The 23575-nt window shown below is 41.3% G+C and overlaps 2 protein-coding genes across 4 annotated transcripts in view; one reads left to right on the top strand and one right to left on the bottom strand.

Annotated features, from left to right (window-relative positions):
• The window catches only part of rab22a (RAB22A, member RAS oncogene family), a 55337-nt gene extending 37495 nt beyond the window's left edge, over positions 1 to 17842 (bottom strand). Inside the window, exon 1 of the mRNA XM_041203972.1 lies at positions 17575 to 17842. Coding sequence (XP_041059906.1) covers positions 17575 to 17610 — 36 coding nt within the window. The 5' untranslated portion in view covers positions 17611 to 17842. The remainder of the gene's footprint in view (positions 1 to 17574) is intronic.
• Positions 17843 to 18202: 360 nt separating this feature from the next.
• Positions 18203 to 23575, top strand: part of ppp4r1l (protein phosphatase 4, regulatory subunit 1-like) — an 83336-nt gene continuing 77963 nt past the window's right edge. For 2 of the 3 annotated variants that reach the window (XM_041203967.1, XM_041203966.1), the window contains exons 1-2: positions 18203 to 18218; positions 18315 to 18359. In XM_041203967.1, coding sequence (XP_041059901.1) covers positions 18212 to 18218; positions 18315 to 18359 — 52 coding nt within the window. In that variant the 5' untranslated portion in view covers positions 18203 to 18211. Of the gene's footprint in view, positions 18219 to 18314; positions 18360 to 20181; positions 20260 to 23575 lie in introns of those variants that run through there. The other variant, XM_041203968.1, reaches the window with a different exon arrangement.

Raw genomic sequence — 23575 nt, 5'->3', positions numbered from 1 at the left:
CCAGGAATTGGTTATCACAGAAGATGTGTTCACAATGTGATTACACAGGTTGATTATCAAACCTTAAATCCTTCCAATATGCCTGATGGCAGGCAGTAAGAGCAGGAGAGTTTCCTGGTCAGCCATACTGCAGAAGGCAACAGCAAACCACTGCAGTACTTTGCCAAGCATAATCATGGACCAATCCAATGGAAGTCCATGGTCACCATACGAACTAGGAGGAGCAGACCACTCTGCCCTTCAAGACTGCTCCACCATTCAATAAGATCATGGCTGATCTGATTGCAACCTCCCGCCTATGCCTGATAATCTTTCACCCCCTTGTTAATCAAGAATCTATCTAGCTCTGCCTTAAAAACATTCAAAGACCCTGCCTCCACCTCCTTTTGAGGAAGAGTGTTCCAGAGACTCATGGCCCTCAAGAAAAAATTTCTCCTCATTTGTCTTAATGGGTAACCCCTTATTTTTAAACCATGACCCCCTAGTCTGGATTCTCCCACAAGAGGAAACATCCTCACCACATCCACCCTGTCAAGACTCCTCAAGGTCATGGTACCTGAAGGAGGAGGAGGAGTCTAGAAATAAGCATGAGAAGGTTGTTAGAATGTGACAAATAAAAGAAAGGCTGAACTCTAGAGGTGAGGCAGAGGTGGACAGCAAGGCAGCATTTGACTGAATGCGGCATTAGGAACCCTTGCAAAACTGAAGTCAATGAGAATCAGGGGAAAACTCTCCACCGTTTGGAGTCATAACTACAACAAAGGAAAATGCCCATGGTCGTGTCCTAGACTCAACAACTCTAAAAGAGGGAGAGCGGAGGAACCTGGGTGTATATATGGAAGGTGGCAGGACAGGTTAAGAAGGTTAAGTTAAAGTATACAGTATCCTAGGCTTTAGTAACAGGAACCCACAGTACAAAAGCAAGGATATTATGTTGAACTTGCATAAGACACTAGTTTGGCCTCAGCTGGAGTAGTGTGTTCAATTTTGGGCACTGCTCTTTAGGAAGGATGTGAAAGCATTGGAGAGGGTGCAGAAAATATTTACCAGAATGGTTCCAGGGATGAGAAACTTTAATAACGAAGATAGATTGATGAGGTTAGGAATGTTTTCCTTGGAGGAAAAAAAGGCTGAAAGGAGATTTGAAAGGCATATTCAAAATCATGGAGGGGTCTGGACAGTGGATAGGGAGAAACTGTTCCCACTTGTGAAAGGATCGAGAATGAGAACAATTATTTGAATAGAAAGTGTGCAAGGTTACGGGAAAAAGGCAGGAGAATGGCACTAAGTCATAATTCTCATTTGGAGAGTCGGTGCAGACAAGATGGGCTGAATGGCCTTCTGCGGCATAACAATTCTGTGACTATGAGAGGGCACAGATATCACTTCTTTAAATGATTCAAATGAGCAATTATTACAGTTGGCACATTTGTAACTGGTGCCCATTTTGGAAAGCATCATTGGAGCAAAATCGAGTATATTGACTTTTATTAGGAGCAAGCGACAGTACCAAGTAGCAATGGAGTAAATGACCGTAGCAGTTCCCCATGACAGGGACTGATTGCACCATTCTCAAACTAACCTGTTTCCATTAAAATGGATTGTTGCCATAGGAAATCTTCAGAATCACATTAAAAAAGGTACAAGTGGACTCTGACAAGACAGGGGGCTATGATGAATTATTGCTGAGGAATAGAACACTTTTCCGCTTTGGACATCTGGAGTTATCAATGACTGCAATGTTGCACTGCACCATTCAGTTGGAGAATAAAACTCATTCTGCACTGAAAGTATTGTGCTTAGTTATTCCTCCACAATAGCTTCTCTACCAATGCCATAAGAATTATGCACTTAAACAATGTTCCCTATTCTTAATCTAACTATAAAATATTGACTCAGAATCATAGAATGGTTGCAGCACAGCAGGCCATTCTGCCCATCAAGTCTGTGTAAGTACACTGCAGTTTCAATAATCCCACTTCCTGCCCTTTTCATATAGCCCTGCGTATCTTCAAGTGCTTACCTCCAAGTGCTTACCCCAATTACCTTTTGAAAGCACAACTGAAACCACCTCCACCACACTCCCCAGCAGTACATTTCAGATGCTGACCACTGGCTGTGTAAAAAAGGTTCTCTCTCATGCTGCCTTTGGTTTTTTGCCAATTACCTTAAACCTGTGTTCTCTGGTTCTTTACCCTTCTGCCAAAGGGAACAGTTTCCCTCCATCTATTCTGTCTAGATCCCTCATGATTTTGAACACCTCTATCAAATCTCCTTTCAATCACCTCCACCAAGGAGAACAACTCCACCTTCCCCAATCTACCTTCATAAGAGAAGTCCTTCATCCCTGGAACCATTCTCTAAAGCCTTCACATCTTTCCTAAAGTGCAATGCCCATAACTGGGGATAATACTCCAGCTGATGTCACACCAATGCTTTAGAAGGGCTCATCATCCTTGACTTTGTACTCTATGCTCCTAGTATTAAAGCCCTGGATTCAGTCTGCCTCATCTCAATCTGCCCTGCAGCTGCCAACAATTTGTGCATAGATACTCCCAGATTTCTCTGTTGCTGTACCTCCTTAAGAGTTGTACCCTTTTAAGTTTATATTGCCTCTCCTCTTTCTTCTCACCAAAATGGATTACTTCATATTTCTCTGCATTAAATTTCACCTGCTTCATGTCCACCCATTTCACCATCCTATCTATACTGTCTTGAAGTCCATCATTCTGCTCTTTACAGTTCATAATACTCTCAAGCTGTGTCATCTGCAAATTTTGAAACTGTGCCCTTATACAGCCAAGCTTAAGTCATTAATATAAATAAAATAAAAAAAAGTGGTCCCAGTACCAAACCCTGGGGAACACCACTGTATACCTTCCTCTTGTCTGAAAAACTGTTCACCACTACTGTTTCATTTCATGCAGCCAACTTTGTATCCATGCTGCCATGGTCTCTTTTATTCCATGGGCTTCCACTTTACAGACAAGCCTACCATGTGGCACTTTATCAAAATGCCTTTTGGATGGCCATATGCAATAGGAACAATTGCATTATCTTCATCAACCCTCTCTATTACGAGATTAAAAAACTCAATCAAGTTAGTTAAACATGAGATACCATTCACAAATCCATGCTGACGTTGCTTAATTAATCCATCCTTGTCCAGTGATTGTAATTTTGTCCTGGATTATGATTTCTAAAAGCCTTCCCACTAGCAACATTAAACTGACTGGCCTTTAGTTGCTGAGTAGATCTCTAGACTGTTTTCTGAGCAATAGGTGTAACATTTGCAATTCCCTGATAACCAAAGAGGATTGGAATATTATGTCCAGTGCTTCTGCAATTTCCATCCTTTTCCCTCCACATTCTCAGATGCATCCCAACCAGTCCTGGTGAATTATCAACTTTAAGTACAGCGAGCTTTTATAATAACTCACCTACTGATTTTTTAGCCCATGCAGTATTTTAATTACCTCCACTTCCACTAGGATTTCAGCTCAAGAACACATGACAATAGCAACAATAGGTCATAACGCCCAATTAACCTGCAGCATCCCCCTGTTTTCTGAATGTTCCCCTACTGATGCTTGATGCACTTGACCTCCTCATTCCCAAGAACCTTGTTGGCTGGAAACATACTGGTCAAAAAATTTCTTTTGAACACACTTCAGAAAGCTTTTCCCTCCATTACATTATTACTATCCCAGTCTAAATAAGGATAAGCATCCTCTTTCTTGGTATCGACACATGCAAAATACTCATTTAATACCATGGCCATGCCCTGTCTCCAGGCATAGATTCTCTTTTTGGTGCTTAAATCAATCCCATGTGTTCTTACTACCCTTTACTATTTATATGCCTATAGATTTGGATTCCCCATTATCACTACCCTGTAGATCTTGTGCCCCTCTAATTTCCCTGCAAAATTGCTCCTCTATATCATTCCCAATCGTTGTATCTTATAGAATATAACCTGTAATGACACCGCTATTGTTCCTCAACCCTAATAAAATTGATTATTTGACCCCTCGATGGCATCCTCTCTCTCCAGCACTGTAATATTCTCCTTAATCAATGCTACCACCCCTCCTCCTTTCTTTCCTTCCCCATCTTTCCTGAACACTTTGTATCCAGGAATATTTAGTAACCAGTTGTGTGCCTTTTTGAGCCAGGTCTCCCTTAACACCATAACATCATATTCCCAGGTGACTATCTGCAGATGCAGCTCACCAACCTTGCTTACCACACACTGTGCATTTACCTTTAGGTACTCTAAACTGAATTAGATCTCACTATTTCCTCTCATTCTGAGACTGCCTAGTCTCTAATAATGATAATAATCAGTTTCGTCTGTCCGGACTGTTTTGATTGGCTAGTTTAAGGGCTGCATCTGTTGGTGGGTTTATTTTGAGGGCGATGCCTGGTGCATGCAGGAGAGGGGTGCCAGAGATGATGGAATTGGTTAAGCATGGGAGAAAATAGCAAATTATTTGAAAGCTATTTTTTGTGCTAAAAACTCACTCAATTTAAATTAAATTACAAGTGAATTAAATGTGAATTAAAAGACCATATCAGCACTGGAGTCTATTGACAAAGATAATAACTTCCAAATTTTCTCTAGGCTAACTCCAATGGGCAAGCCACCACACAAAATTAGACTTGAGGAAGGAACAGTTGTAGATGTAAACCTGCCATTTCAAATCAGGAGAAAAAACAGTTCCCAAATAAACTTTCATATTCCATGATTATAAACAAGTCACAAGGCCAGACTTCTGACAAAACTGGTCTTTATATTCCTAGGTCTATTTTTACACATGGGCAGTTTTATGTAGCTTTTTCCAGAGCGAAAAAGTCCTGTTAAAGTCCTTCATGAAAAAAATAGCTAGAAATTCTGTATTGCAACTCTATTTTTAAAAATAAAGATATTAATTTGGACATAAATGTTTTGCAGGTCTTTACTAGTACCTTGATATTTCTTGCAGGGCTACTTATCTTCCAATCCTTTGTGCACCTGAATGCTCCATTCTAATGCTCCACCTTAGTTCCACCCCCTTGCCAAGTTAGTTTAAACCCTCTGCAACAGCAAGAGCAAACTGTTCTGAGGGCATGGGTCTTGGTCCTGTTAAGCTGCAACACATTCAGTCTGCATAGGTCTGACCTCCTCCAGAACTGTCCCATGTCCCTGGAATTTAAAGCCTTCCCTCCTGCACCATCTCTCCAGCCACAGTTAAGCTGAACTATTCTCTTATTTCTATACTCACTAGAGGTACTGGGAATAATCCAGAGGTTACTACTTAAGATTCTACTTCGTAATCTCTTTCCTAGCTCTCTAAAATCTACCAGCAGCATCGCTCTTTCTACCTATGTTGTTGGCACTGATATGGCTCACGACTTCTGGCTGTTCATCCTCCCCCTTCAGAGTGCTCTGCTCAAATAATATTCTGAATTTTAATAAGGTGTAGCTAATTAGTGACCAGATGAAGGCAAAGGAGTATTGGACTTCCCTTTCAAATAGTCATACATCCCAAATTTCCATGTTAAAACCATGAGGTTCTCACCATCAGGAAAGGATGAACAAACGGAATCTCTATCTTGTAAAGAGAAAGCTGAAGGGTGACCGAATAGAGGTATTTAAAATTAGGAATTGCTTTGAAAGAGGAGTGAACATAGTAAGAGTGCATCTCTTTGTGGGGAAGTGTAAAATTAGAGGCCAGAAATATAAGATAGTCACCAAGAATTCCAATAGGGAATTCGGAACACAAGAAAAAGGCACAGTAGTGGGCCCTACAGCCCCTCAAGCTGCTCTACCATTCAATATCATGGTTGATCTTCTGCCTCAACTCCACTTTCCTGCCTGCTCCCCATATTCCTCAATTCGCTGGGAGACCAAAAATCTATCTCAATCTTGAATATACTTAACAATGAAGCATCCTTAACCCTCCAGTGTGGATTCACAAACCTCGAGTGATGAAATCTTTCCTCATCACAGCCCTAAATGATTGATCCCCTTATCATGAGACAGCGACTCCATGTTCCAGATTCCCTAAGCCACATACAACCACATACTGGCAAGCCCCTTCAGAATCTTGCATGTTTTAATTAGATCATTTCTCATTCATCTCAACCCCAAAGAATAGAGGGCTAATTTTCTCAACTTATCATTGGACAACCCTCTCATCCCACTAACCAACCCAGTGAACCTTCACTGTACCTTCAAGGCATGTAAATCTTTCCTTGGCCAGGGAGACCAAAGCTGCATACAGTACTCTCGGTGCAATCTCATCAAAGCCCTGTACAACCATAGCAAGACTTCCTTATTCTTATACTTCACCCCAATTGCTTGCTGCACTTGCATTCTAACTTCCTTGTATGAGTACACCAAAGTGTCTCTGTAAATCAGCATTTAAAAGTTTCATGCCTATTAAAAATATTCTGCTTTTCTATTTTTACAACCCAAATGAATGGTCTCACACTTCCTCGCATCTGCCATCTTGTTGGCCACTCACTTTTCCTGTCTATATCTCTTTGTAGCTTCTTTGTGTCCCAACAAGCTTTGTATCATGAGCAAACTTAGTTACATTACTCTTGGTCGCTTCATCCAAGTCATTAACATAGATTGTAAATAGCTGAGGCCTTAGCACTGATCCTTGCAGATCCATTAGACACAGTATCAACTTGAAAATGGCTTGCTATCTTTGCTCTCGATTTCCTGTCCACTCACTCATCCTCCATCCAGGTCAATATATTATCCCATATTTCACGATCCCTTATCTTACATATTAACCTTTATGTGGCACCTTATCAAATACTTTTTGGAAATCTAAGTAAACTACATCTACTGGCTTCCCTTTACCCACTGTCCTAGTCAGATGCTCAAAAGCTCTTGTTTGACAAATCTGTCATGATTTTCCTTTCATGAAACTATGTTGACTATCTGATCATGCTATAATTTAAGTGCTTTAAGTCTTCCTTAATAATAGATTTCAGCAATTTTCCGATGACTGATTTCAGGATAACCGGCTTGTGGTTCCTTGAAAAAGAAACTTCTTTACCCAGAGAGTGGTGAGAATTGGAAGTCATCATTACAAGGGGTAGTTGAGGCAAATAGCATAGGCGTATATAAAAAGGGGAAAATGAGATAGGCACGATACTTGGAATAACCAATCCATCATGACATTATGCTCCACTTCTACCTCCTCCCATCCTCCCTCATCTAACTCTCGTCAGCATAACCCTCTATCCCGTTCTCCCTTGTGCATATCTCATGTGCAAATGCATTTAATCAGAAGCTCAAGAAAAACAGGAGGGAGAAAAGAATAGAATGATATGGTTACAGGGGGGGGGGGGAAAGGAGGCTCATTTGGAGTCTAACACCAGCGTGGTTCACTTGGGCCAAACAGGTCGCTCCTATTCTATGTAATATATTTCCTTTCTTGGAGTAGACTGAAATATTTTTGGGATTTGAGACAATAATATTTTGTCTGCCAGTCACAAAGCTGACAGGTTCTAACTCAGATTTGCCTCATAGACAAGACGGAGTAGCAGTGTTCATCCTGTAACACTAACATGGTTTCATTTTGCTGCACAGACAAAAATTCGGCCCTTGCACAACTGCAGCTGGTGCACAGCTTCTCGTTACACTTCCCAAAAGTTAAAACAAAACTCTGAAGTGGTCTGCTGTGCCAACATCTCACCTGATTAAAAGAAAGCTGGCATGGTTGCTAGCTTTTATCAATCAGCAAGACCATTAGTTTACAAGAGGTAAAAAACTAAATATATTTTAAAAACACTTGAAAAGAGAGCACAGCATAAATCATGGGCTGATCTTCTGCGAAAGTAACATATAAAAATCAATGGCTCAGATAGCCCGTAAAGGACAGAATACCGTACTCTATGGAAGGATCTAAAGATCAGAGGTGACTGCCCAGTAAATACTGGATGAAACAACTTCTAGAGTCAAGAATGAAAACATCACAAATCTACTGACCAGCTCTAAAAGCAACGTGAGATGGGACATAAATGTGGGACACTTCCAAGTATCCAGTCAGTTTCACGAATAGTAATATCCACACCCAGTACAAGACGTATGTCCTATTCCACAGTGAATTCAGAGGTCAAAACCACTATGCTATATTTTAAAAATATACTTGAGGTTCAATGCTGGTAGCAATTGAGAGATTTGGGACAAGAATTAGATACAACTGATTTTTAAAAAAGTTTTCTCCCTCGAGCTGAAAGCATATTTGTGTAGCAGTGACAAACATATTTCCACTTGAAGCAATTTACCTCTTGCACTTGATTTTATCTCTGTGCCACTTGCTCTAGATCCCTCAATCAATCATCGGAAACAGTCTGGTCCTATATGTTCTGCTTAACCTCTTTATTCAAGTGCCCGTTCTCTTTTTTTCGAGCAAGCCCAGTTTTTGAAGTCAATTTGTGTATGTTTCCTCAACCCAAACAACATTCAAGCGAATCTTCAGTGTACTCTTTCTATTGCCTCAACATCATTCCTGTACTGCAACTGTGGTCTTTCCAAGTTTAAAAAAGCTGTGTGAATTTTTGGATGCCCTGGGTGTCTGAGGGGTATAAAGAAGAGAGACAACAAGCCTAGGGTTGATAGAAGCTGCATAGTGTTGGAACTGAGAGCTGTCAATATGAACCATGGGATTTTTTAAAAATTCATTTATGGGATGAGGGCACCGCTGGCTAGGCCAGCATTTATTGCCCTTGAAAAGGTGGTGGTGAGCTGCCTTCTTGAACCGCTGCAGTCTACGTGGTGTGGGTACATCCATAGGCTGTTAGGGAGTTCCAGGATTTTGACCCAACGACAGTGAAGGAACAATGATATATTTCCAAGTCAGGATGGTGTGTGGCTTGGAGGGGAACTTCCAGGTGGTAGTGCTCCCATGTATCTGCTGCCATTGTCCTGCTAGATGGTTGCGGTCCTGGGTTTGGAAGGTGCTGCCTAAGGTGAGTTTCTGCAGTGCATCTTGCAGATGGCACACACTGCTGCCACTCTGTCAGTGGTGGAAGGAGTGAAAGTTTAAGAAAGTGAATGGGGCTCAAGGCAAGCAGTTGCTTTATCCTGGATGGTGTCAAACTTCGAGTGTTGTTGGAGCAGTACTCATCCAGTCAAGTGGAATGTATTCAATCGCACTCCTGACTTGTGCCTTGTAGATGGTGGACAGGATTTGGGGAGTCAGGAGGTGAGTTACTCGCCATAGGAGTCCTAGCCTCTGACCTGCTCTTGTAGCCACAGTATTTATACGACTAGCCCAGTTCAGTTTCTGGTCAAGGTTAACTCCCAGGATGTTGATAGTGGGGGATTCAGCGATGGTAATGCCATTAAACATCAAGGGGCGAAGGTTAGATTCTCTCATGTTGGAGATGGTCATTGCCTGGCACTTGTGTGGCACGAATGTAACTTGCCACTTGTCAGCACAAGCCTGGGTGTTGTCCAGGTCTTGCTGCATTTGGACAGACTGCTTCAGTATCCGAATTATAGCAAATGGTGCTGAATATCGTGCAATCGGTGCTGAATTTTGTGCAATCATCAGCGAACATCCCCACTTCTGACCTTATGATGGAAGGGTGGTCATTGATGAAGCAGCTGAAAATGGTTGAGCCTAGGACACTACCGTGCGGAACTCCTGCAGTGATGTCCTGGAACTGAGATGACTGATGTCCAACAATCACAACCATTTTCTTTTGTGCTAGATATGACTCCAACCAGCAGAGACCACCCCACCCCCCAATTCCCACTGATGGCAGTTTTGCCACAATTGGTCAAATGCTGCCTTGATGTCAAGGGCAGTCACTCTCACTTTACCTCGAGTTCAGCTCTTTTGTCCATGTTTGAACCAAAGTGATAATGAGGTCAGAAGCTGAGTGACCCTGGCGGAACCCAAACTGAGCGTCAGTGAGCAGGTTATTGCTAAGCAAGTACCACTTGAAAGCACCGTTGATGACCCCTTCCATCACTTTACTGATGATCAAGAATAGGCTTGATGGGGTGGTAACTGGCCGGGTTGGATGTGTCTTGCTTTTTGTGTACAGGATGTACTTGGGCAATTTTCCACATTGCTGGGTAGATCCAAATGCATACCACTGTGCCACCACCTTTGCTGGGTCTGGAACATACCCAGGAATGGTGGTGGTGGTGGTGGTGGTGTCTCGGACATGATCTGTATGGTATGATTCCGTGAGTATGATGTTACTTGAGGCAGCTGTCCCCAGATATTAGTAAGGATGACTTTGCAGGGTTGACTGGACTGGGTTTGTCATTGTCGTTTCCAGTGTGTAAGTTGAAGCCAGGTGATCTGGCCAGTTTTGTTCCTTTTTATTCATTTTTTAGCACTTTGGTACAACTGAGCGAATCGCTAGGCCATTTCTGGGGGCAGTTACGTGTCAACCATGTTGCTGTGGGTCTGGAGTCACATGTAAGCCAGACCAGGTTTCCTTCTCTAAAGGAGAAGAGTGAACCAGATGGGTTTTTATTATACATTATTAGACTTTTATTTCCAGATTTTTATTGATTTCAAATTCACCATCTGCTCTGGTTGGATTCGAACCCTGGTCCCCAGAGCATTACCCTGGTTCTCTGGATTACCAGTCCAATGATAATACCACTATGCCACTGCTGCCCCTATGTCAAAGGCAACTATGAGCTTGGGAGAAGAGGCCATTAAGAAAGGACCCATGAGTTTGATGCCCTGAAGGATACTGAGCAGAACAGAAGTTCTTGGATGACCGAGTGGTTGACAATGCTGAAGGTAGTCTAGAAATCCAAAAGGGTGGGAACAGCAGCAAGCTATGTTTCCAATCACATCAGACAGTCTTAATGACATTGCCCAGCATGTTGACGGAAGCCCAATTTAAATAGAAAGTGATGGAAGAATAATTGAGAGCCAACATTATGATTCAGGAAGCAAAAGGAAAATGGAAACTCAAGGTAGGACAGTAGTTGGAGAGATAAGCAGTGGAGATTGATAACAGTTTGAACGGACACAAGCAAAGGCCATTCCAGGGGATATGGATGATTGGTGTCAGCATCTCTCAAACTGAGGGTAGAAAGTCAGTGACTACACAATCAGAGGCCGAGGCAATAGAGTGGAAGTCAACAAGCTCCTCATATATGATACACAGGCTGAGAATAGACAAGAGTAATGGAGTTACTAGATCTGTGTTCTCCTGGTGTACAAAGTGGTATTACTCAAGAGAAGCCTGCTGCACTATCACCTCTAGTTTGTCAGTCATTGAACTGGTAACCCTCCAGTTTTCCAGTAGTATCACCATCACAAGGGTAGATTGGAAGAATTGACAAAACACACCGATTGTGAGAACACATCACTAAATTACTGTACAATTCTTTTGCTATTGATTATTATTGTATCTCTTTCCTCCAAGATATTGGCTGTGCAGTGGCAATAGCTGGGATGTTGGGATCACTTAAATATACAGCTATTAAACAAATCCTGTAATACATATGTCTCTATCTTTGTCACATATTAATAATGTTAATGATATCAATATGCACTTAATCACAGTATATAAAAGACATTATAAGCCAAAGTTTAAGCATGCTTCACATCTAACTTGAGATTTTAAATTGCTTTATGTTTTACATACTAACAGGTTGACTACTTTAATATCAGAAGTTTAAAGCAGGAGTCAGACCAGACTACTGGCCACATAGATTGTTTGACAAGAACACGGCTTTCGGATCACATACATTTAGTCTTTATCATTACCACAATCACCAAAATTTCTTCTCCTTTTAGAATTATGGCAGATACTGCACCCAAGCTACTGGTGCAAAAGAAACCATTTTGATACACCACAAGGGGATAACTGCACCGATAATAATAGAACAGGAGGACTCCGGCTCAATAAAGCACACTCAGATCTAAGCGGGAAAAATTAAAAATTTGCGGCACTATTTTTTCTTGTATGTTTTATATTTCACATTTCACTTTGGAAATTGTTCATGTTTAAGTCAATTAAATAACAGGAAATGATAAGCATCGTCTGATAGAGAGATTGAGAGCAATGATTCAGGTGCAGCTGTGTTGCAAGAGCAATCTATATGTGGTGAACTTTAGAAAGGTTGGGAATAAAACAGGGTGAATGTGGAAATGATGTTTCCTCTTGTGGGAGAATCTAGAACTAGGATGTTTGAAAATTAGGGCAGAGATTAAACGAATTTTTTTTCTCTCAGAGGGTGGCGAGTCGTTGGAACTCTCTTCCTCAAAAGGTGTTGGAAGCAGAGTCTTTGAACATTTTTTAAGGCAGAGCTAGATAGATTCTTGATAAGCAGGGGGGTGAAAGGTTGTTGGGTGTAGGTGGGAATGTGGAGTTGTGGTTACATTCAGATCAGTGATGTTATTGAATGGTGGATTAGGCTCAAGGGGCCGAGTAGCCTACTCCTGCTCCTAATTCATATGTTTGTAAAATAAGCACTTGGGTGACTTAGTGGACGACTCTGTAAGCCTCTATAAAAATACAGCCAGTAGTGCCCCTTTAAATTCTGGCAGATTTATGACATTCATTGTCCACCTTTCCAACAAGTTTCATGTTGAAGTCTGCATAAAGAAGCAAAGAATTTGGTTGAAGTTAGGTTTCAATAAACTGGAAACAATTTTTTCAAACAGACAAATGGATTCCAGGTTAAAATTCCATCCAAATCAACACCCACATAGTAAACATCTTACCATCAACATCTGAACAATACATGGGCACTAGTCCAAGCTGAACAGCTCTGTTTCTCAAACCAATCTCCGACTTACTGAGCAGTCTTGCGTCATGAGCTTTGCCCACTTGGAACCAGGGTGAACCTTGAAAGTTTGCTTAGAGGTGTTCCAGCCAATGAGACTTTTATCTATCAATCTCAACTGGAGTTGAAGCCAAGAAAAGACAACACACTGTTGCAGTACATCAAGCCCTGAGGTCACCATACTTTTGTGTACCAACTTTAGGCCTTGTTATTGTGCACTAAGACCATCAAAGCGGATTGCAAGGTAGGGATGATTCAAAAGAAAGCTTTGCATTTATATTGTGTCTTTCATGACCTCAGGACATCCTAAAGTGCTTCATAGCCAATGAAGCATTTTTTTCTGAAGTGTAGTCACTAGTGTATTATAGGAAAGGCAACAGACCATTTGCACACAGCAAGGTTACAATGAACATATAGTTGTTCTACTGATGTTGGTTAAGGAATAAATGTTGACTAGGACACTAATAATTTCCCTGTTTTTCTTCAAATAATGCTGTAGGATCTTTTATGTCTATGAGGCTGGACAGAGCTTCAGGTTAATGTCTTTCTGAAGGACTGTCTCAAAATGCAGCACTCCCTCAATTGTACAATGTAGTGTCACCCTAGATGAGACCTGAACTCATCATCTTCCAAATCAGGTGGAAGTGCTACCACTGAGCTACAGCTGACACTCAAGATGGAGGTTTTCTTCTTCTGCCTCACCAAGGCAAGAGATTCTGGTGCCAGGGAATGGAGCACTACCCATTAAAAGGTATTCAGTGTTCATCTCAACAACAACCCATTTTCATGTAATGTCTTTAATGTAATAGAACATCACAAGGCACTTTAGAGGAACACTAAATAACAAAGCATGCCACAGAAACCATAAGGAGATATTAGAGCAGATGACCAAAAGCTTGGTGAAAGAGGCAGGGTTTAAGGAGTTTCTTAAAGAAGGAAAGAGATAAAGCTGCAGGGAGAGAATTCCAGAGCTTAAGTCCAAGGCAACTGAAGGCACATATGCCAATGGTAGAGCATTTAAAATTGAGGGGGCTCAAGAGACCAGAATTAGATTTGCTCAAATATCTCAAAGGGTTGTAGGGCTCAACGAGATTACAGAGATGGGGAAGGGTGAGAATTTTCCAATCAATATGTTGCTTGATCAGGAGCCATTATAGGTCAGCCATTATAGGAGTGATGGGCATCCAGCACTTGTAGATCACGTACAGAATAGCTAAATGCAGCATAAAGCTTCCTCCACTCTGCACTATCAACAAACTTCACCCATAACCTCACCATCCTTGCCGCACAGATATGATATCTGCTCCAATTCTCATGTCTGACATCCTGCAGCGTGACAGAAATTTCCAATTGATGCTGACTGGGAACAGTTCTATATTGTAAGCCCATGTTCACTAGAAACTGGTTCAAGATTACCTAAACTAATTTCACATTTCAAATCCAACCCAGAGTGACAGGATGACAGTCAGGCCATGATGCTCCCAAAAGTGGCAGCAGTAAGAAAGGAAACAAGTACACATTTGGTGAATTGGGGAGGGATCTGCCCAGCTAAATTGGAGTCAAGGACACGCAGCCAGAAATATACTGCAGCAATAGACGGTCTTTAAAGAAGGGCACATTTTTACAAGAGGGAAAGTGACAGCAAGAAGCAGAAAATGGAGAGAAAAAAAACTATTTTTTTCTTTACACAACAGGTAGTTTAGGATTTGGGAAATGCATTGCCAGATAGGTTGCTGGATACAGATTCAGTGGTAGCCTTCAAATGGATAAAATACTTGGAGAAAAATTTGCAGAGATTTTGGGGGAAGAGCTGGGGAGGAGGTCTAACTGGATTGCTCTTAGAAAAAGCCAGCACAGACTTGATGGGCTGAATGGCCTCCTTCTATGCTTATTATTGTACGATTCTATAATATCCACCCCGCAAACTAGCATCATTGGAGACTGGTTTTGTTGCTTGCTTCTTAAAACTTTACAATGAGTTACCAGTTACAGAGGTATCCAACTCACTCTTCAGAAAAGGGAAGTAACACATCAGATAATTAATTTTGAAACTGGGTCACTCATTTAGAATACTGTACATTTAGGGTCAGGATAATCATGAAAATTAGATGCCTTCCATGTGTAGATGGCAAACAGATACAGCAAAGCACATTCCCTTGAGAATGTCATCTAACAACATGGCTGTCATGATTTAGAATTCTTTGTCTATTTTTCCATGGGAACCATACAAATACAAAAATGCGCTTTTAAGTTAGAGGTTGCTTAAAGTTGCAGGACAACAAGTGTATATTTTATTTCATGAGTATCTGAACTCAACCTGCTGGAGCCAATGAAAGATAATTTTGCTAGTTCTGTGACCATACAAACCCATTACCATCCTGTAACAACCCTATGGATCTGAAATCAGAACAGGTCATGCCAAATAAGGCTGAGGCATTGGTAGCAGTTGGGGACAGGGCGAGTGGTGGAAAAGAGAAAGTAGTCACCCATAATATCCCAAATTCAGAATTCTGTCCTTTCAGTTTTGGCCATTTGTGCAATTCGGCCCTTCCAGGGGCTAGGTGTAAATTCACCTATCCTATTACAGAGCTGAAAGTATAGCAGTACAACAAGAGAATGTTCAAACACACAACTGAAGATGGAAGAGATCATTAGAAATTACTGCAGACGACATTGGTAGGTGAATTCTTAACACTTTCATAACATTGGAAAAAAACTTATTTGTTTAGTGATTTTTACAATCTCAATTTCCAAAAGCATTTCACAATTAAATATGAACATACTACCAGCAGCATGGGTGGACCATTCAGCACCTCAAGCCTGCTCCGCCATTCGATGAGAACGCAGCTGATCTGTTGTAGTCTCAAATCAATTTCCTGTCTAGCCCCAATAACCCTTTGACTCCTTTATCAATCAAGAATCTAACTCTGCCTTAAAAATATTAATTGACCCTGCATCCAATGCTCTCTGGGGAAGGAATTCCAAAGGCTCAACCCTCAAAAAAAAACTCTCCTCATCTCCAGCTTCAATTTTTAAACAGTGATCCCCTGGATCTAGTCTCCCACAAGGGGAAACATCCCATCAACATCCACCCTGTCAAGTCCCCTCAGGATCCTATATGTTTCAATAAAATCACCTCTCATTCTTCTAAATTCCAATGGATACAACCGTTCCTCATTAGGTAAGATCCCATTCAAGGGATCAGTAAAGTGAATTGTCTCTGAATTGCTTCTAATGCATTTATATCCTTTCTTAAATAAGGAGACCAAAACTGTACACAGTACTCCAGATGTGGTCACACCAACACCTTGTATAATTGTAGCAAAGCATCCTTTTATATTCCATTCCCCTTGCAATTAACGACAACATTCTATTTGCCTTCTAAAATCGCTTTTGCCACTGTTGTAATGTACGGAAACGTGGCAGCCAATCGGTGTACATTTTAACAAAGGTTTAAACTCTCATTTTAAATGTTTTAAAAATGTTTAAAATAGGTACCACAAAATGTCATATTACACATGTCAAGCATTTGTCCAGTAAAACTGCCAACAGCAATTTTGAAGCTCATATTACTCTTTAATAACAAACTAAAGCAATATATACTCTTATTGAGTTTATAAATGATTGCATTAAGGCAAGAGAGCACAAAATATAATTTTAGTTTGGTGACAAATTAAAAAAACACATTAAAAAAAAACTGGTTAAGGATCCATATACATCCACACAGTGTTGAACATCAATATAAAAAAGTTGATTCACAAATTCTTCTAATTTTGTTCCACACCAGGATCAATCACTACTTTCCTGGCTTACAGGCTGAACAGAAACAACTTGTTTGGTCCCATTTCAACTTCAGCCAGCCAGCCTCTCTTCCCCAGATAGACTGCATTGCTGCTATCATAGAAAGACAGAGCTAACGTTGAGTCCGTATGACTCTTCGGTCATACAGACTCGAAACGTTAACTCTGTCTTTCTCTCCACAGATGCTGTCAGACCTGCTGAGTTTTTCCAGTACTTTTTGTTTCAGATTTCCAGCACCTGCAGTATTTTGCCTTTATCTCAGTCAGTCTATCAGGTTGGCTTATCTGATCCAGACATAAAAAACTTGAGACAACTAAAAACTGGGGGATGCATTAATGAAAATATGAATGCAGGTAGTTTACAAAGAAAAAGCAAAAACATCATCCACAAGATTAAGTGACAACATATTAAAATATACATTAAAAATAAAGGAAACCCAGTGTTCGTTAAAATCTCGTCATTGCTCAATATATGGATCAATGAACATTATTGGTTTAACATCTACCCTGAGAATTTTGATAAATTTGTAAATCCCAGCCTCTTAAAATCCTACCAATTAATTGCTGTGATTTAGACCGAAAACAGCTCTCTTTGTTACAGAGAATGGGTAATATTTAGTGTATAACTATCCTTTCTACCGAAAACATTTCTCTCCTTTTATGACATGCGGAGGACACTTCATTCGCATGAAACAAAAATATGAAACCATGTTTTTGCTCCAGCCAGTTTATAAATACACCTTCACAAACTGCCAACTGCCTTTAGTCTTTATTGAGTGACTTGGTGTGTTGCCAGCATTTTGTGTTTTTGTTTCAGATTTCCTGCATGCGCAGTTCTCCCTTTCCTTTGTTATTTGTAAAGGATTTCACTGCACAAAATCATCACAGCAAAAGGCAATTGTGCAACAACGTCAAAGATTACATGTTAAAACTGCTCCTCATCCAACACCGATGATTTCAACCACCCTGGAGTAGGCTGTAACCCGGACAACCACTTACCCCAAGCAGGCAAACTTTCAGCTCCCTCAAAGCCATGGTAAAAGCTGGCAGCTTTCAGAAATCCACAGGCATCCCCGCCAGGACATTTAAAAAAATGTCCTGAAAAAAAGATACAGCAACACCTTTTAAACTTTAATATAAAGCTTTACAAGGTGACGTTTACACCGGAAAAACAGGCCGATCGTAACCTCTGCTTTTAACCTCTCGCAGCTGCAACAAACTCCCACCTCTGCTGGGCCGCGGCCGCCATCTTGCAGGGCCACCATCACGTGACCGGGTCAGATGCTCCTTCAGATAGCTTTCAGTTCAAATATTTTTAATTCCTTGACGTAACATTGCTTCCTTTATTGATCTTAAATGCTGGAAATCATCTGCTAGATTTTTCAAAATAATATGAGGTCAGGTAAAGCCGGAGGGGGTGGGGGGTGGGGAACCGGACCGTTGAGCACGTGATCACAGGACTATTTTTGAAAATAATTCTACCGGGCTTTAATTTTGATTCTAAATAGCTGCCCGATAGATGGCTGCCAGGAGGCGTTTTGCGGCGCTGGGCGTATTAATTTATTTTGTTATTTAATTACGGAAGTGGGCAGCTGGCTCTCCCCCTGCCCCCCCCCCCCCCCCAGCTCCATCCAAGATGGCGGGTATGTGACTTATCTCTCCACTAGCGGCTCTTTCACACTTCTTATCGGCGGCCTTTAACAACCTGTCTCTGTCTTTTCACCTTGTTCTCTTCCTAGGCCTCTCTCTGTATTACGAGGACTCCCAGGACGAGCTGGAGGAATGTGAGTATCCAGGGGACTGGATCTATTGGTGCTGAGGCCGGGCTGACAGAGTCTGGGGCCCCGGGCCTCAGACACAGCATTGGGGGGGATGGGGTGTTGGTGGTTAGTGTCCTGACGGTTCAGCATCTCCCTTCTCTATTCATGCCCCCGTGATGCTGATTCCTCCTCTCAAATCCGCCTGACCGGTCAGCTGCCTGGTGCCGAATTTATTCTCTCTTTAGCAACCCCCCAAACCCTAGTCCTAATCTCAATCTGTCGGCTCCAGCTCCCTGGGTGTAGAGGTGCTGCCTGTCAGTGTCTGATCTCATTCCGTTCCCCTTATCCTCTTGGGCTTCGTGCTATTGTCGCCATCAGTTTCGATTTTAAATAGATGACATTGCAATAATCACCCCCCCCCCCCCCCCCCATGGTGGCTCCTCTCTGATCTGAACTGTGTACTTGAGCGCTGATGTGCATCATTGGCTAGAATCTGTAGCTGTCCAGATGAGGGGGTTGTTGGTCTATGAGCTGTTGCTTTTTTTTGAAAATCCCTCTTTATTTTTAAACATCGCTACAATTTCCTGTGAATGATCTGATTCGCGTGGACGAACGCGATTGCGTTTACCGATAAATTGGCGGATTAAGGTTCTTTTTAACGTTGAATGTAACTATGCTGTCAGAACAAATCACTGAAAAATATTGAGGGGAAGGCAAAAATACTATGCTTCACGAAAAAGCTGTGTTTGAATATTTTTTACGTTTCTTTATTGAGGCTCTTGACATCTTTCAGTTCAATAGACGCGTGGGATATTAATAAATAAGGGTTCTGCCTCTCCATAAATGAGCCATATTACCTCAGTTTTAATATAAATTACCGACCCTTTAAGGGACCATATTGACAAGCATATAGGCTATGCCTATGTAACATAAGTTGCACCTTAATTTGAATCTTGTGCCACAAAAAACGTGTTTGTCTTATACGTAAGCTAATATGGTGACTAAAATCCTGAGGAAAAATGACACAAAATCAAGGACACACCTGTTTGCTCCAGTAACTGAAGGAGCCCATCAATACTGGTCTCAGAATTGGCAATGTCAGAAATATATTGCTTGACGTTGTACTGATTAATGTATTGGTAAGGTATTTTTTAGATAATAAGTAAAGTAATGAAAAACCCAAATCACTTCCCTTGAGAAGTATCAGTTGCTTGCTGTGTGTGTCTACATTTCATTTCCCGCCAGTTTTCCCCCCTCCTTTGCTCAAGGTTTTGCATGTATAAAGGTTCGATAGGTGCTGAATACACTTTCTGGTACTGGTTCCAGTAGTCTACGCGAAAGATTTTGCATTTATATTACACCTTTTGTATCTTCAGGAGATCCAAAAGGGATTCTGTGCCAATTACCTTTTGAAGCATGGTCACTTTTAGGCTGACAATGCAACTAATTTTTTCACAGCAAAAAAATTAATAACCAGTCGATGCATTTTAGTGGTGTTGATTGAGTTAGCTAAGATACAGGGTAAACTCCCTGCTCCTTATCAGATAATGGTATCGGATTTATTTTACATTAACTTGAACAGGCAGATGTTACCTCAGTTTACTGTTTCATCCACAAAGCACTGCTGTTGTAGAAGGTGAATGATGATGGGCTGTTCACCAGATGGGGCATCACAGCAGAGCCAGATCCTCTCCTTACTCATTGTCAACACAAACACTTCTGTCCTCAACACCCCGCCCAGAATGCAAGCACAATGGGTCAGCTATAGCAACAGTGCTGTGACCCCAGCTGAGATCAGCTAATTGCTATAGATGCAGTGTTACACTAATGATTGTTATGGTCTGCTGGAGGCAGTACCACACTTGTTGGTGATTTTGCATGCTGAACACTGAGCTTGCCATCTGCAGTAAAGCAACCTGAACAGGTATTGACAAAAAACCCTTTCTATGTATTTTTGTGAAATTTTGGATCTGAATTTTTTTTAGTTTGTTTTTTAAATCCTGAAGATATCTTGGCAAATACTGGGACTTTAAATTATGTAATTATACAGCTTCAAACTTATAGCACCATTGCAAAATGTATGTACTGTCATCTCATAGCTGATATATGGTTGCATTTGAGTTCGCATATCATGGTGTAATCTATCTTGCTCTTGATTGCCGTTAGAAAAATGTCCTTGGTTAAAAGACCCGATGATAACTACCACAAACAAACTGTCACATATATTTAACACCAGTTGGCAAATCTAAGCTTCTGTCTATAACAGTCATTGGCCATTTTATTGCAGATTATTTGCTGCAGCAGCTCCCATTAATCAAAATGATGGCTTGGTGTCACTGAGTTAATTACTGAACTTCCACACTGTTGTGCAGCTGCAGAACTGTAGCTCATTCTCCTCAGAATCTCTTCATACCCAGTTCCTAACTGCACCTTTAATCAGGCTTCAGCCCTTGCCATGTGCAGAAACGGCCCTTATGAAAGCCGCAAATGACACTATGACAGTAATCAGGGTAAACTATCCCATCTCATTCTTCTCAACCTGTCTATAGCCTTTGACATGATTGATCACATCGTCTGATGCCTCGCTTCTGTTGACTGTACTTTCCTGGTTCCATTCCTAGCTATCCAGTGATAGCCAGAGAATCACCTACAATTACTTATTTTCCCACTTCTGTACTGTTACCTCTGAAGCACACTCCAACTCCAAGATTGTATTCTTGGCCGTCTCCTTTTTCTCACCTACATGCTGCCCCTCAGCAACATCGTTGCTATCAGGTTCCGCATGCATGCTGACAACATCTAGCTCTACCACACCACTACCTCACTCAACCCCTCTGCCTCTGATTTATCACACTGTTTGACATTGAACACAGGATGAGCAGAAAATTAACCATTGGCAAGACCGAAGACACTGCCCACACCACAAACTCTTTTCCTCTCCCTGGGTACTGTCTGAAGCTGACCTAGCCTGTTTGCAGCTTTGCCATTTTAATTGACCCAGCGTTGAGCTTTCAGCAGCATAAATTCTTCATCACCAGGATATGTCTACTTTCAACTTTGACATCAACCATATCTGCACCTTTCTCAGCTTATATGCTGCTGAATTTTCATCCATGCATTTGTCACCACCTAGAATCAACTATGCCAGTGCTGTTCTCACCAGTCTCCCTTCTTGCACCCCCCCTTAAACTTAAGCTCAGCCAAAACTTGCACCAACGCCCATTCACTCATTTCCCCAGTTCTCACGAACCTGCATTAGATTCCAATCCTTTTATCTGTTTATTTTTAAGAAATCATTCTTGCTATGCTTTCAAATTCTTCCATGGCATTGCCCCCTCCTTATTTCTATGAACTCCAGCCTTAGAACCCTTCTAATGTCTCTGTGCTCTTCCATTCTGGCCTGTTGTGCTTCGTGACTTTTTGTTCCACCGTTGGTGGCTGTGGATTCCGCTGTCAAGACCCTAAGCTCTAGATTTCCTTCCCTAAATATCTCCACTTCTCCTCCTTTAAGATGTTCCAAGCTTCTCGTCACTTGTCTTATTATTTGTATGCCTGTTAAAGGGAGGTTCTGATAACCCCTATTAGAGAGAAGGAGGAGGCACTGATAGCAGGTCCCAGAAAACTCACTAGGCCACAAATGTGATTTATGGAGGGATGAGTAATATACGGCAATTAACTGGTTGAAAAAAGTTGGGAAATTTTATATGTTAAATGTAGGTTTAAAATAATCTCAAAGCCCAAGACCCTGATAGGCTCAAAGGACCTGCAGCAACAGAATTGATTTGGAAGAAAACACATTTTTATATTCTGTGCATGAGCTTAGTCAATTATTCCAGCTTTCTGCCAGAGAGTTGAGAGGAAGTTCAGTTATGGCACAAAGAATTAAAGGGAAGTATTTTTTTTTTAAAAATGACTATACAGGTTGGTTTGAATGTGTACTTCTCAGCTACAAAGCAGTCTCCATAAAATTTTGGGGGAATTGGTTAGTTGCTGGACGAAGGAATGTCCAAGAATGTGGGCTGTAAGCAGGAGAGTAAGGTTGGATTCGGTGGCCCAGGGAGGAAACACTGGCAGAGATTTGATGGGTTGAATGGACTTTGTGTGCAGGAATATTCTATGATTAAGTTCTGTTGCAAACTTTTCACATCAAAATGCAAAATGCAGCGTTTCAAAATAAAAGGATAACGATACTAAAAATATGTGCTTAAACATTTAATTTATCATGCATGAAGATGACCATTTGATTGTGTGACATTGAGCTATTATTCAGTACAGTGCCATTCACTATATCAATCCTGCAATTTCCAAAATAGTGTACTTCATCTTTTTATTCTGTGTATAGATCACACACAAATATAGGGGATATTGTATTCAATTTAACACTGATGTCAATACTTGGTGTCTAGGCCACTCTGGGACTTGAGCATATAATCTTTCAGTGAGGGAAGACTACATTGTCAGGTGCCAGCTCTTGAGTGAGATGTTATACTGGGAGCTGTCTGGCTTTTCAGAGGGTTGTGAAAAAGCAGGTCATTTATTGTTTGTTTATGGGCTATTGCGGTTGTTGGCTGCTGGGTTTTCTGACATAACTGCACTTCGAAAAGTAATTAATTCACTGGGGATTTAGGAAGGGTGCTTTAAATTGCAGGGTCTTTTTGGGCCATTTGAAATCTATTGTCTGTACTAGCTGGTTCATGCACTGGGAGTCAGGAGTTAACTGATCAACTATTGCAGCATCAATTGATCTTGCTGGCAAGGGGCTGTTAGCTTGATTCTTATTGGCCTCCTCATGGATAATCAGAATCAGACAATGGGAATGCAGATAATCAATTTGATGCTGTATGTGTACAGATCTCTTGGGAGTTGTGGCAATCTATTTGCCAGGGAACGTCTAAGCAGCATGTGTTGTGGAAGAAGGTTTAGTATTTGTCAAGTTTCAAAAGCTTCTTTACATTGCAGTCCCTGATACCAAGAAATCCTTGCTGTTGGCAATCAGGATTTATTTCTGTATTGCAAGCACACCCCATATGCCACCCTCAGTCGCGGGTTTTCCCTTTGCTTCCTGGTGTTTCTGAGCTATATATTGTATATGAGGGCCAGGCAAAGTACCCCCAGTACACTATAACCCCAGTACACTCTGCAGTTTGCTGCTTCATTTTAGTTACCCCTCTGTGATGCGAGTTGTCTTTCTGTTTTGTACCTTCCTGCTGAAAAACTGGTTGATGCGATGCATTGTGCAA

The sequence above is a fragment of the Carcharodon carcharias genome, chromosome 14, assembly GCF_017639515.1.
Source record: "Carcharodon carcharias isolate sCarCar2 chromosome 14, sCarCar2.pri, whole genome shotgun sequence".
Taxonomy (NCBI): domain Eukaryota; kingdom Metazoa; phylum Chordata; class Chondrichthyes; order Lamniformes; family Lamnidae; genus Carcharodon; species Carcharodon carcharias.
The sequence above is the reverse complement of the archived record's forward strand: the minus strand, read 5'-3'. Positions and strand labels throughout refer to the sequence as shown.